Here is a 12,729-nt window from a genome sequence, read left to right as displayed (position 1 = left end):
TGTGTGACTCCCATTAGAGTGCTGTAAACTCTTAGGTCTTCAGTATTCCAGAAATTAGGACTTCGTACATCTCAAGTCACTATAGGTCAGGGAAGAACTGGTTGATACTATCTATCTGTAAAGACAATACCTTTTGCTAGTGACTAGTACAAGTAGTGCATCTAAAAAAGGCTAAGGGAAGATAAGTGATGACTGGGTAGGTAAGTAACATGGAGAAGGAATAGGAGAAACTGTTGATACTTAAGAAAAGTAAAGTTTAAAGATAACTTTTTTTACTAGGAAGGAATTTAACTTTCTGTAGGTTAAATAAGACTAAAGTAAAAGAACCCTCAAATTTGGATAATAGCAAGATTAGAGAAAAAATAATCTTAGCTAAATAAGCTACAGAAGCTCACACTTTCTAATTGAGTATATTTTTTTTTCTATAGAGAATTATTTACTTTGCATTCAGAAAAAGGAAGGCTTTGATACTTCCAAACTTGCAGTGAAAAGTACTCTGACTTTGGGAAGCGCTACCTGTAGCTGTTCTGTGCATGATGCTATTCTTTTGACTGGGTGAAAGAAAATAACAAACTAACATTCCAGACAAGCGAATTCTTTGTTTTTCTTTTCCATGCTACTGTACTCGTGCCCCTGACTCAACAGGTAGCAGTAGGCGATATTGTGAAGGTCACCAATGGGCAACATCTTCCAGCAGACATGATCATTATATCTTCCAGGTATCCTGAATGGGTGTGGAAATGATGTATCTGATGAACTGAGGTGCAGAGGACTCTAAACTCTGTATTTGCAAGTAACAAAAACAGACATCAGATGGCAATAACTCTTCTCCACATCTAAAATCAAATTTCAACAATGTCAAAACAGTGCTTTACTAGGCAATGATTCATGTATCATTGTAGACAGGTTCTTGAGTAAGAAGGCTTCCTTAAGACTTCATAGTGTTAATTCATGAAGTGTATGATTGAGCTTGTTGGGAGACTGAAGGTCTGTTAGACAAGTTTCATGCAGTCATTTGCTCTATGGCCTTCTGAGGATCCCTTCATGTAATTAAGGGAGCCTAAGTTTCTTCCACTTAATTCCACTGAGCTTCCAGCATATTTTTCTGCCCCTCAGGATAGTCTTCTCTTTCAAACAATAATTCTAAAAGGCTAGCCCAGCTGGCATCTAGTAACTGTCATGCAAAATAGCTTTTGGGCTTCATTGTTTACTCTTTGTATTTGATACAGTGCACATATGTCCCATCCCTAGCACGGCAGCAACAGTAAACTGTTGAGTCCTGCTCGCTTTTCTTTGTGAAATATGGGTCAACTTGTTTATACAGATACACTGACAAACAAAGCTTGGTCATTAATTCCTAAAAGCATTTGAGTGGTACTTGGCTGCTAATCTAGATTCTATACCGTGTTGAACAAGTTTAGGCCAAATCAAGACCACTGTGCACTTAGACGAGACTTAAACGAGAGACAATATTGCCATTCCTCTTCTTGAACATGCTTTTTTTTCTACTAGTCAAACCTTGTGACACCGTGCTCTTCTCCATGATTTCCCTCTGTCTGCATGCTTTTCAACAGTGACTGCAGGTTGCTCTGATCTCCAGGTTACAGATCTCCTAGATGACTAAACTTCTAAGGGAACTTGTTTTCTAAGCTGCTGTATTTTCTGCTCCATCCTTCTTGTCTGTGCCGTTTCTGGGAGGATTCATTTTTTTTTTTGAAAGCTGTATGGGGAAGCTCAGTCTTTTTGGACTGTCACATGATCAAGTATAGAGGTATCTTCATTCCATTGTATGCAATATTGTATTTTTTGAAAACAAACCTCAAATTTTGACTAAGCAGTTGTCAGCCTCAATATGCAGTTAGTTAGGCTACGCATTGGCATCTATAACTTGCCATTTCAGCATTGAGGAATATTTGTTCTGCTTGAGAACTTCTCAAATGTATGACACTAAAAAAACCTGCTGATCTGTTTCTTAACTTGCATGAGTCAGCTTTTTGTTCTACATGATTCTACTAACCTGCTGTTATTGATAATCACATAACTGGAGAATTTAACCCAAAGTATGTTGATTTGGGAGAAGTTTTGCTTGAAGTTAATAACAATTTCTGTGGCAGTTCTGCTTTACAATTGGTATTATTCCTGAGATTCTCTCAAATGGCAATACTAAGTGTCCTCAGTTCACCAGAAGGCTTTGCATGCTCTGAGGGGATGGGTTCTTTTGCTTGTGTGTGTTGACTATCTGTGTCTGAGCTGACTGTTGAGATGAAATAAACAGTTGTTTTTCTCTTGACTCTTTTTTTTTTTTTGCCCCATAGAAGAAAGGTGACATCAAATGAATTTTATGTAGAGAGTAAATTTACATGAAGAAAAAAAAAAGGTTTGAATTCAAACACAACTTTGTATGGAAACACTTCCACACTTCATTGGAAATGAGAGGAACTGTATTGCAAGAGGTCTCCCTCCTGAGTTGACCACTTCAGTTGTAGTGGGTAAAATGTTTGACAGAAGTAAAAGTGGAATCAAGCTGGACTTCATCTGTGGCTTTCTTGGGATCAGATTGAAGTTGCTCGTATGGGAGTAGACAAAGAGCAGGCTGACCTTTCTTTTTTAAGAAAAATTATCTGGAGAGAAAAATTTGGCTTCTTACTGTGTTATAAATGTATGTGTCTGTTTCATAACAATTTTTGTCCTAAGGAGCCTTTATTACTGACTATTCTGCTGATTAATCACACTTGCTGTTAAAGCAATTGGCTACTTTGGAAAAGAAATAGCAACATCTCAAGAGCATGGAAAGTGATATGCTGAAGAAGCGTGTACTTGGGTTCCGGTAGGAAACGGATATTCCTTAGCAGCCTGAGAGGACAGTTGAGGAAAACCAGTTTTGGTAGTGCCATAGAGAGGTTTTAAATGTTAAGGGGCAGGAAAAGATCCGTGGTAAAAGTGCCCTTCCTTATCACAGGTGCTACCTATGGAGAGCTCATCCATGTGAACAAGACTTTTTTTTTGTCCCTGTGTGTAAAGGCAGAAGTATCTCTGGAAGATGCAGTTCACAGCCCTCAGTTGCAATGTTATTGTATCTTTTTCTGATTCTCCAAAAAAAAAGCTGATTAGCAGTGACTTCAGATGTACCTCCACGAGTCCCTCAACTTCTTATCTATGGGTCTTGCAATGTGAAGCAATTTTATGGATTACAATGTAAAATAGTCCACTTCAGGAATCTAATTTTATCATAACTTGTTAAATTCTTATTAACCTTCAGATTTAGACTCTTCTTTCCCTAATTTGTTGTATAAGAGTGTTCATATCCAAAGACATCTCTGTAAAATATGTACTTCACCTGGATCTTTCGTGGTCATGTACCAACAGTATGGATTTTTGTCTTCTGCACTGCATGGAAGAAGGGTATTGTGGACCATCTTATGCAAAACTAGTATACAAAAAGTACTGAGTTTTAATATTGAAAATCTTATGCTCCTTATAGTGAACCCCAAGCCATGTGCTACATTGAAACAGCTAATCTCGATGGGGAGACGAATCTTAAAATACGACAGGTAAAACAAACTGAATTTCACCTCTTTTTCCACGTAGGTATCTAATATTAGTTGCAAAGCAGAGCGTAACTTACATTACAACAGTACAAGTGCTACTTCTTTTTTTTTTAGAAAAAGCATATCCCCATAGCCGCCTTTTCAACAGACACAAACCCAAACAACAATGCTTCATGTGCAAGTGTAAGGAACTGATCTGGAGGAAGTATTATAAGCTCACAAAGGCAAATCAAGCAGACCTTGGCTTTGTTTTGCTGAAGGTCCAGTAAGTAGAATTCAAGTGCTGAATTTAAAAAAAAAAAAAAGGCAGCTGTGCTTGTGATGAGAGCTGCAGTTTCTATTGTCACAAGTGCCAGTCTGTTGCTTTTGCCTCTGGAGAGTGCTCAAATGAACTTTTTTTGTTTAAGTTAATTTGTTCTCTTTGTGGTAAGTAGTAGCATTTACTTGGATATTTATAGTTTTGTTGAAGAAATACTGTTGATTATGGTGTTTAGAAATAGCTCAGAATTTTGCCCACTTTCATTACAAAAAAAATTGAATTTGGATTAGGATTTTGAAATACAGATTTGCTTTAAAAAGCTGTAGGTTTGCTGCATGTTTACTGCTGTCGCAGAAATGCGGTTTACTGCTCTGGGTCAGCCCGATAGATCAGATCTTGAGTTCCTGCCTTTTAAGGCCTTGTTCTGGCTTGCAGTGCTGCAGTCAAGAATCTGGCGAAAGAATCTGGCAAAACAAGGATCACTTCTAACCAAATGGAGATGAAAAGCAGTGGGGTGTTCTATGTGCTCTGAGATTGAGTAGCAATCCGTTAGGTTACAGTTGCATGATGGGTTTAATTAACCTTGAGTATGATCAGAGCATAATGGTTGCAGTGACCGGAGAGAGAGACTACACTTAGGAGTGACTATATTTAGCAGCAGTAATGCATCAGTGGAGCTATACTTTGAGAGAAAAGCCAGGCATCTTTATACTGCTTGTCGTCTTCTTCCTCCTGCACGTGTACAACTTCATGCTTGGAAGCACGGAGGATGCTTCTATGCACAATGGATGGGACTTTCCTCTTGGTGACAGAAAGATCATGTAGGTAATATAATTCTCTTGTGTAGAGGGATTTAAAGCAATCCTAGGTAAGCAGGATCATGTCCATAATGCATCTTCCTTGTAGGAAAGACTTATTGAATACCCATTAAAAAAGTCAAAACAAAACCCCCACCAACAAACCTGATGGAAAACCTTCACACATTTAACTACTTTTGTTATGTTAGATGTTGAAAGAAAGCACCATTTTCCTAGGTTGCCTTCTAATAGCAGTTTTTGACAAGAATCTCCTTTGGATTGGTTTCTGCAGGGATTGTCTCAAACTGCTAGTCTCCAGTCAAGAGAAGAATTGATGAAAGTATCTGGAAGGATAGAATGTGAAGGACCCAACCGTCATCTTTATGATTTCACTGGAAACTTGCGCTTAGATGGTCAAAGGTATTGACTTTACAACAAAGCCATAAGTTCATTTCGTTAGGAAAAACACTTCCTGTGTGCTTTTAGTCTGCAACATGTTTTTGCTGGGGAAGAGGAGGGTAATAATTAACAGTTGTCAATCAGAGCATCTGCAAGTATCACATATTTCCATCTTCCTGTGGAGGGTTCTGCTTGTTATGGGAGAGGTGGTTTCTTTGGAATCCTAATGGGTTTTTTTATCAAAAATAACTTCTAAGGAGAAGGAAGAGTGAGAGAGGTGGTTGTGATTTTTAGGGCCTTCTTGTTACAGGGGAAATGGGAATCCTTTCCCTTCCAGCTAGAGCCAAAGGCTGCACCAAATTTGGATCTATAGAGAAAAATGATCCTAGAATCTGTAGTCTTTATCAGTGTGACCTTGGTCTCTTGCACCTCTTGGAAGAAAAGAACTTGGGTTTAGTAATTCAATTCATAGAACTTGAAAGGTCAGTAGGAACATAGAGGTTTCATCTTGCTATACCTATTTTCCTGTACAAAAATTGTATTTCTTGACCAACTCAGCTGAACAGTGACGGATGCAAGAGTAGAAGATGATCACTTCCATCCCACTTGAAAATCACGAGTAATACAGTTTTCTCAAAACGTTTGTTTAATGGCATATGTGAGGTTATGGTGTGTTTGGAATGGATGGTCTGTTTGCAAGCGTGATGCTTCTCTGTCCTTGATGTGAGAGAACATGTGAGCCAAGGTAAAGTGCAGAGTAGGCTTATGGCTGCAACAATTTCTCAAGTTTGGGGTAACTAGAACCCTTGTATCACCTTCTTTCTACTGTGCTTTAGCAGGAATTAGACTTATACCAATTTCAGTGCTCTCTTGAGTTGTGTGGACAATGTAAGTTCACTATATTACTTTCCTCCTTTTGTGGTTTGGGTGGTTTTTTTTGAGGGGGAAGTACAGAGGAGAACTAGTTTCCTAAAGTCTTACCAAGAATTCAAAGATGTGCGTAATTCTTGCTTTGCAGCCCAGTTCCTGTTGGTCCAGACCAGATCTTGCTAAGAGGTGCACAACTGAGAAACACTCAATGGGTCTTGGGTATTGTTGTGTATACAGGACATGACACAAAACTCATGCAGGTAAAGTTTTTAAGGAGATCTAGAGCATTTTCTGATAGAAGCTGGTCATTCTTCCTGTATTCTACTTATCTTTTGGACTTGAGTTTATGAAATGGTTTGATTGTAGCTGTTTAAGACCTGGAGGCTTTGAGGAATACAAGGGAACTGTTGTACTTGAGGTTGCATGTGTACATGTCTAAATGCTTACGGAAGTTTGTCTCAAAACGGTTCAATATGTAAGCAAAACTAACTTTATTTTATCTGAATTTATCTGGTAGCTGGACAACATTTAAAACTGAGATTTAACAGCTGAGGAGATAGTAATGACTACCTGTGATTTTAGCACTTGGAGATAATTAGGTTAAGACTATAGTCTCTGTATTGCCTTAATGGCAGGGAGTGCCTGGAGAGACCAGCAACATGTATGAGTTGCTCACCTCTTCAGATGGTCAGTGGGATGGACAGACAGGAAATGAATGTACAAGGTCTTCAGAACGGAATGGTTCTCTTACTCCAATGTTGTGTCAGTTTTGGAGCCATTAGGAGTACTGGGTCCTATTACCACCTTGTGGAGCTTTGCATACAATATTGAGCTAAATAGAGTTGAAGTAGCAAGTTCTATAATGGACTCTAAAAATAAAGACTGAGTTTGCCTCTGCAATTTCCTCTTATATAAGCCATTGCCAGACTTTTTTTTTTTCTCCACCCCCCCCTGCTGCTGTTTAGAATTCAACCAAAGCACCTCTGAAGAGATCAAATGTGGAGAAAGTGACCAACATGCAGATCCTGGTTTTGTTCTGTATTCTCCTGGTGATGGCCCTTGTGAGTTCTGTAGGTGCCTTATTATGGAACAGAACACACGGTGAAGTCGTCTGGTACCTTGGCTCCAACAGTGAGTACACAGGCAGTGTGCTAGGGATGTATCAGGCTGTAGGGCTAGCCAGACTCTTAACTTTGCTAAATGAATGTGTAAAATAAGAAACAAAGAAACAAACACAAAAACTGGCCTGTTGCTAACATTTGACGCCCGATGTTGGGGTTTTTTTGAGAATGGACTGGCATAAATGAACTTGCCTGTCAGGCTTCTGTTAATAAAACCTTCTAAAGGTTAGCTAAATATTAAAGGTTAGCTAAATATCACTGGGCTACCACCCATGGGAGAAATAGAAGAGGGGCAAGAGTCATTCTTGGATATTTGGTGCGCAAATTCTTTCAGCAGTGTGGAGATGCCATTCACAAATTTGTTCTTATAGGAGGTCATGTACTTAGGTATCATGTCTGACTGTACCTGACTGCAGGATAGAAGGTCTCAGTATGATGACACTGACTTCAACTTTATGCTTACGTACAGAAGCAAAGGATTTCTCTAGCTGTTTTTTCAGTCAGAAATGCTGATGTGCACTTGTAGAGAAAACTTTTAAATGCTAAATGTTATGATTTTGTATTTATTGCATAATGTTTTCAGAGTAGGTTTTATTTCTGCCTTACTTTGTAATGAGAAAACTGATCTCTTACCATGCTTATTAAGGGATTTTATTTGATTTCATTCATACTCCTTGAATTTATTAGTTCAGATAAAGACGGGCCTTATGCAAACACTGAAGGATGAAATAAATTGCTCTCCAGTAGACTTCTGACTTGAGGGGGTTGCATTAGCTAGCTATAAAATGCATTGTTACAAACATCTTGTGATGCAGATGTGAAAACAATTCTCACAAACTGCACGTGGTCTTTCTGCTGACGATTGCCAAACAGATGGCAAAGGATGCCTTCTGCAGTTTAAGAACTGCAATTGTGATAGTAATGAAAAAAATTTAAAGAGGAAGAGTATGGAAGTGCCTCATATTTGACTTTGGTTTTCAGTAGTTGTAATGTCTTCTTGTAGTGGTAATGACAACTTTCAAAGTTTCTTCCCTCCCCCTTGCTTTTTAATGAGGAAGCTTAAATTTGTGCCTTCCAATGATGGTGGTGGTATTGGAAAAGATGAATAGAACAAACTCCTGAACTTGTGCTAATATAAAACAGGTGCAACCTGTAATAAACTAGGATGACATAGTCTGCATATATGCTTTTTTGTAAATTGAATGCACAATTTCTATCACATCTGTAACTGCCACACATCGGAAAGACACATTTTCAGGCTAGGCAGGTAAATACTAAATTTTTGTTAAATGTCTAATTTCTATAAAGACTGTACTGGAAAAAACCTTTTCCAAATATCAATTGTGCTTCTACTGTCTGTAAATGGATCAAAGAGATGGAATTCATGTGTGCGGACAGTTGGAGGGGGTGCCTGGGTCCAAACTTCATTAGGATCTGATCTTCATTAGGATTCAGCAACTTTCTCTGGCTTCTGTCCCCTCCTAGTTTGCTCTCCTGCCTTCTTACTAACTTGTTTGTAATGCTGAAAACCCCTTAGTTGTGGGCTGTGACCCCATTGTGCTGGGTGCTCTGCACCCTGACTGAAGTGCTTCCCTAAGCTTCAAGAAGAGTGAAGAACAGACAAAAGTGGAGACTTTGGATGTAAACAGAGGCTGTGGGCAGCACCATGAACCGGAGCCTTCATCCTGTGTCTCTGCTGGGCCTTGTCCATTCCTGCCTGCTGTCTATAAATGCTTCCTCTTAGCTTGAGGACCAGTTGTGCTGATAAATTTGTTTGGGCAAATTGCCCAATGTTGTTACCATTAATATCAGCTCTTCTGCTTACGCAGGATGCCTTAGTTCACTTACTAGGTGTCTGTTTAACAGTAAACTTGTTCTCAGACTTCTTTAGTGTGAGTAACTTCTCAATTCTGCCAGTGCTGGCAAATTTTAGAACAAATTTTAGTCTTTATTTTTTGTTCTCTAGCTTCACTGAGTCAAGTAGGCACTTTCTGAAAGGTAAAGTTATGTTACTAGTGATATTGGTGGCTCTTAATTGGGGCAGTTGACATACCAGATAAATCTCTAAATTTGGGTTATAGTGTTGGAATATCATACCTCTCACCATTGGTTTAGAAAAAAATGTTCACAAAGTGTTCTGTTCTCTAATATATAGCTTTACCAGTCTTGTCGTTCATCTGTTATAATATGCTCTGTATCGAGGCATGTGTTCTGTGGGGGTTTTATATATGTAGTATTGAAATCAATATTAAAAAGGCCCTTTATATTAGGCCTCAACACACTCACTGATTATTTTAGCACTACTAAGTCTGATTAGGCCAACTGCAGAAAGGTGATTGCCCCTATACTGTACCACTTGGACTTCTGTCTGCTGATGTCTTATGTCTTTTGGTCCACAGAAATGCTCTCTGTCAACTTTGGATATAATCTGCTGACATTTATAATCTTGTACAACAACCTTATTCCAATCAGCCTTCTGGTGACACTGGAAGTTGTCAAGTTTACTCAGGCTCTTTTTATAAATTGGGTAAGTAACAAGAATAAATGCATTAATATCAGTTTTGGAAAGTGACATTAAAAAAAAAACAACAACCAGAATCATAGAATCTTCATGGTTGGAAAGGACCCTTCAGATCACCAAGTCCAACCAAACAACCTACAATCTCTGCCACTAGAGCACGCCCTGAAGTGCCACATCTAGACGTTTCTTAAACACCTCTAGGGATGGTGACTCAGCCACCTCCCTGGGCAGGCTGTTCCAGTGCCTGACCACTCTGTCAGTAAAGTAATTCCTCCTAATATCTAACTTAAACCTCCCCTGCTGCAAATTCAGACCATTTCCTCTGGTCCTGTCATTATTCACTTGGGAGAAGAGGCCAACACCCACCTCTCTCCAACCTCCTTTCAGGCAGTTGTAGAGGGCAATGAGGTCTCCCCTCAGCCTCCTCTTCTCCAAGCTAAACATGCCCAGCTCCCTCAGCCTCTCCTCACATGACCTGGTCTCCAGACCCCTCACCAGCCTGGTAGCTCTCCTCTGGACACGCTCCAGCACTTCAGTGTCCCTCTTGTACAGGGGGGCCCAGAACTGGACACAGGACTCGAGGTGAGGCCTCACCAGTGCCGAGTACAGAGGCACGATCACTTCCCTGCTCCTGCTGGCCACACTATTCCTGATACAAGCCAGAATGCTGTTGGCCGCCTTGGCCACCTGGGCACACTGCTGGCTCATGTTAAGCTGGCCGTCCACCAGCACCCCCAGGTCCTTTTCTGCCGGGCAGCTTTCCAGCCACTCTTCCCCAAGCCTGTAGCGTTGCTTGGGGTTGTTGTGACCGAAATGCAGGACCCGGCACTTGGCCTCATTAAACCTCATACAGTTGGCCTTGGCCCATCGATCCAGCGTGTCCAGGTCCCTCTGTAGAGCCTTCCTACCCTCAAGCAGATCAACACTCCCACCTAGTTTGGTGCCATCTGCAGACTTACTGAGGGTGCACTCAATCCCCTCATCCAGATCATTGATAAAGACATTAAACAAAACTGGCCCCAAAACTGAGCCCTGAGGGACACCACTGGTGACCGTCCGCCAAGGGGGTTTCACCCCATTAATCACAACTCTCTGGGCACGGCCATCCAGCCAGTTTTTAACCCAGCGGAGAGTACACTTGTCTATGCCATGATTCGCCAGCTTCTCCAGGAGAATGCTGTGGGGGACGGTGTCAAAGGCCTTACCAAAGTCCAGACAGACAACGTCCACAGCCTGCCCCGTATCCGGAAGGCGGGTCACATGGTCATAGAAAGAGATCAGATTGGTTAGGCAGGACCTCCCCTTCCTAAACCCATGCTGGCTGTCCCTGATCCCTTGGCTGCCCTGCACTTGCCGTGAGAGCTCACTCGAGATGATCCTCTCCATGATCTTTCCTGGTACCAAGGTCAGGCTGACAGGCCTGTAGTTCCCTGGATCCTCCTTCTGACCCTTATGAACTCTTATGAACCCTCTGAACTCTTTACCAGATTTTCAGATGACTTTTTGGATACAACTTCTAGGAAAGGTAGGGAGAAGTTCAGAGGATTTATTCTGTATTAGTTCTGTGTTCCACAGGAAATGAAAAGATTTAGTTGTAGGCAGATCCCCTGTGCAAATGATCACTCTTGTATATTTTAGGCTTTCAGGATGAGAAGGAAGGCTCAGCTCTTCTTGTTGAAGGAAGTTTCTCAGCTGACTCATGTTCAGTAAATATCTTTTGAAAACTCTTCAGTAGCTTATAGCTTCTCTCAGCCACAGCAGAGGGAAAGACTAGACTTGTTTGAGGGTGGGGGTTTTTTAATTTGTTTTTATGTTTGGTTTTTTTTTTAAATACCGAGGATAGCCTTAAGGTCACCTCTGGTATGAATCATAGTATTTCTGTATGGAGATGAGTTGGTGGTGCCTCATGCTTGAATACAGGGATCACTTTTGTTGCAAGCTTTGACTTTAAAGTGTGCTTTTCTTCAGTTGTGGACCACAAATACTGTAATGATGTCTCTTAAGCTGAATGAAAACAAGAGGAATACCTTGTCTTAGTATGCACTAATCCTTGGACTTTCAGTAAAGTTGTAGTGGCTTCTCTAAAATTCAAGTAAATACAGTCTAATGTTTCTGTTCTGAGCTGCTTATAATGCATTGGAGGTGCTTAACTAGCTTATCTGAGAAATTGCTTTGGTTCATGTAGCAGCTGTTTGTTTGTTTTTTTTTTTTAACCCTCCCAGTTAAATGTAGTAATAGAGGGAGTTGATTTCAGAGTCACTTAAATTGTCTGTTCAATCATGGGTCCAATCATGGGTTACACCAACAATCGTTGTAACTGAAGACCTATGATTAGCATGGCTGTTGGAACTTCTTCCTACTGTACTAAATTCTTAAATTAGAGATGCCATGAAGAAAATGATAATTGCCTGTAATTGAATCTGGTTTTTTTCTCATGTATGGGTAGTATGGAGGTATACTTTGGAAAGGAAGCAGCCCTATTCAGCCTTGGGTGCTGTTTGTGTCTCTAGCCCTCAGAACCTTCATCAGTCAAGCTGAGTTGCAGCTGAATAAAAGAAGACTGGAAACGTCAGTGTTTAATTTGCGTGGCATAGGTCTAATTTTGCTCTCATTTCAGGACATAGATATGTATTATCCGGAAACAGATACACCTGCAATGGCGAGAACCTCAAACCTTAATGAGGAACTTGGGCAGGTAAGACAACGTTTTCTTAAGTGTCATGTTTGATATCTTTTAGGAAGATAGAAGGTATGAGAGAATGCTGTACAAATCTGCTTTCTTCTGTTGCCCTGTGGCTCAGGTTAATGGGATAATGAGATATCAGAAGGTTAAATTTGAGGTCCCATAGGCAGTTTTAAGCTTGGAAATTGAATCTGTTTGTTATGTTCACTCTAAACTGACCTTTTTCTCAAGGGTATTGAAGAGATGCTCTGTGGTTGTGACTGTCTATAGCAGAACAAAATGTACAGGACTAAGCTTGGCTGAAGAGCAAGCTAATAGCCTCGGCATGCGTTCTTAGTTTTTCATGTTTCTGACCACCTCATAGGAAATGCAAGTCAGAAAAATGCAGTTCTAGTCCTAACTTAGACGATGTTCCTTCAAGCGTTTGTATTTTCCTTTCAGATAAAGATACCCGTGTATTAACTTGTAGGTCTTCTATAGGATTTGTTCTAAATTCTGCAAATGAGATATTTTTTTTCAAAATGGAAGGGC

At 40.3% G+C, this 12,729-nt stretch overlaps 1 protein-coding gene across 1 annotated transcript in view; it reads left to right on the top strand.

Annotated features, from left to right (window-relative positions):
• The window catches only part of ATP8A2 (ATPase phospholipid transporting 8A2), a 309,064-nt gene that overhangs the window by 21,562 nt on the left and 274,773 nt on the right, over positions 1–12,729 (top strand). Inside the window, exons 7-13 of the mRNA XM_054188764.1 lie at positions 646–719; positions 3,482–3,551; positions 4,897–5,024; positions 6,022–6,133; positions 6,839–7,004; positions 9,394–9,521; positions 12,133–12,210. Coding sequence (XP_054044739.1) covers positions 646–719; positions 3,482–3,551; positions 4,897–5,024; positions 6,022–6,133; positions 6,839–7,004; positions 9,394–9,521; positions 12,133–12,210 — 756 coding nt within the window. The remainder of the gene's footprint in view (positions 1–645; positions 720–3,481; positions 3,552–4,896; positions 5,025–6,021; positions 6,134–6,838; positions 7,005–9,393; positions 9,522–12,132; positions 12,211–12,729) is intronic.

This window comes from Rissa tridactyla, chromosome 1 (assembly GCF_028500815.1).
Source record: "Rissa tridactyla isolate bRisTri1 chromosome 1, bRisTri1.patW.cur.20221130, whole genome shotgun sequence".
Lineage (NCBI taxonomy): Eukaryota > Metazoa > Chordata > Aves > Charadriiformes > Laridae > Rissa > Rissa tridactyla.
The sequence above is the reverse complement of the archived record's forward strand: the minus strand, read 5'-3'. Positions and strand labels throughout refer to the sequence as shown.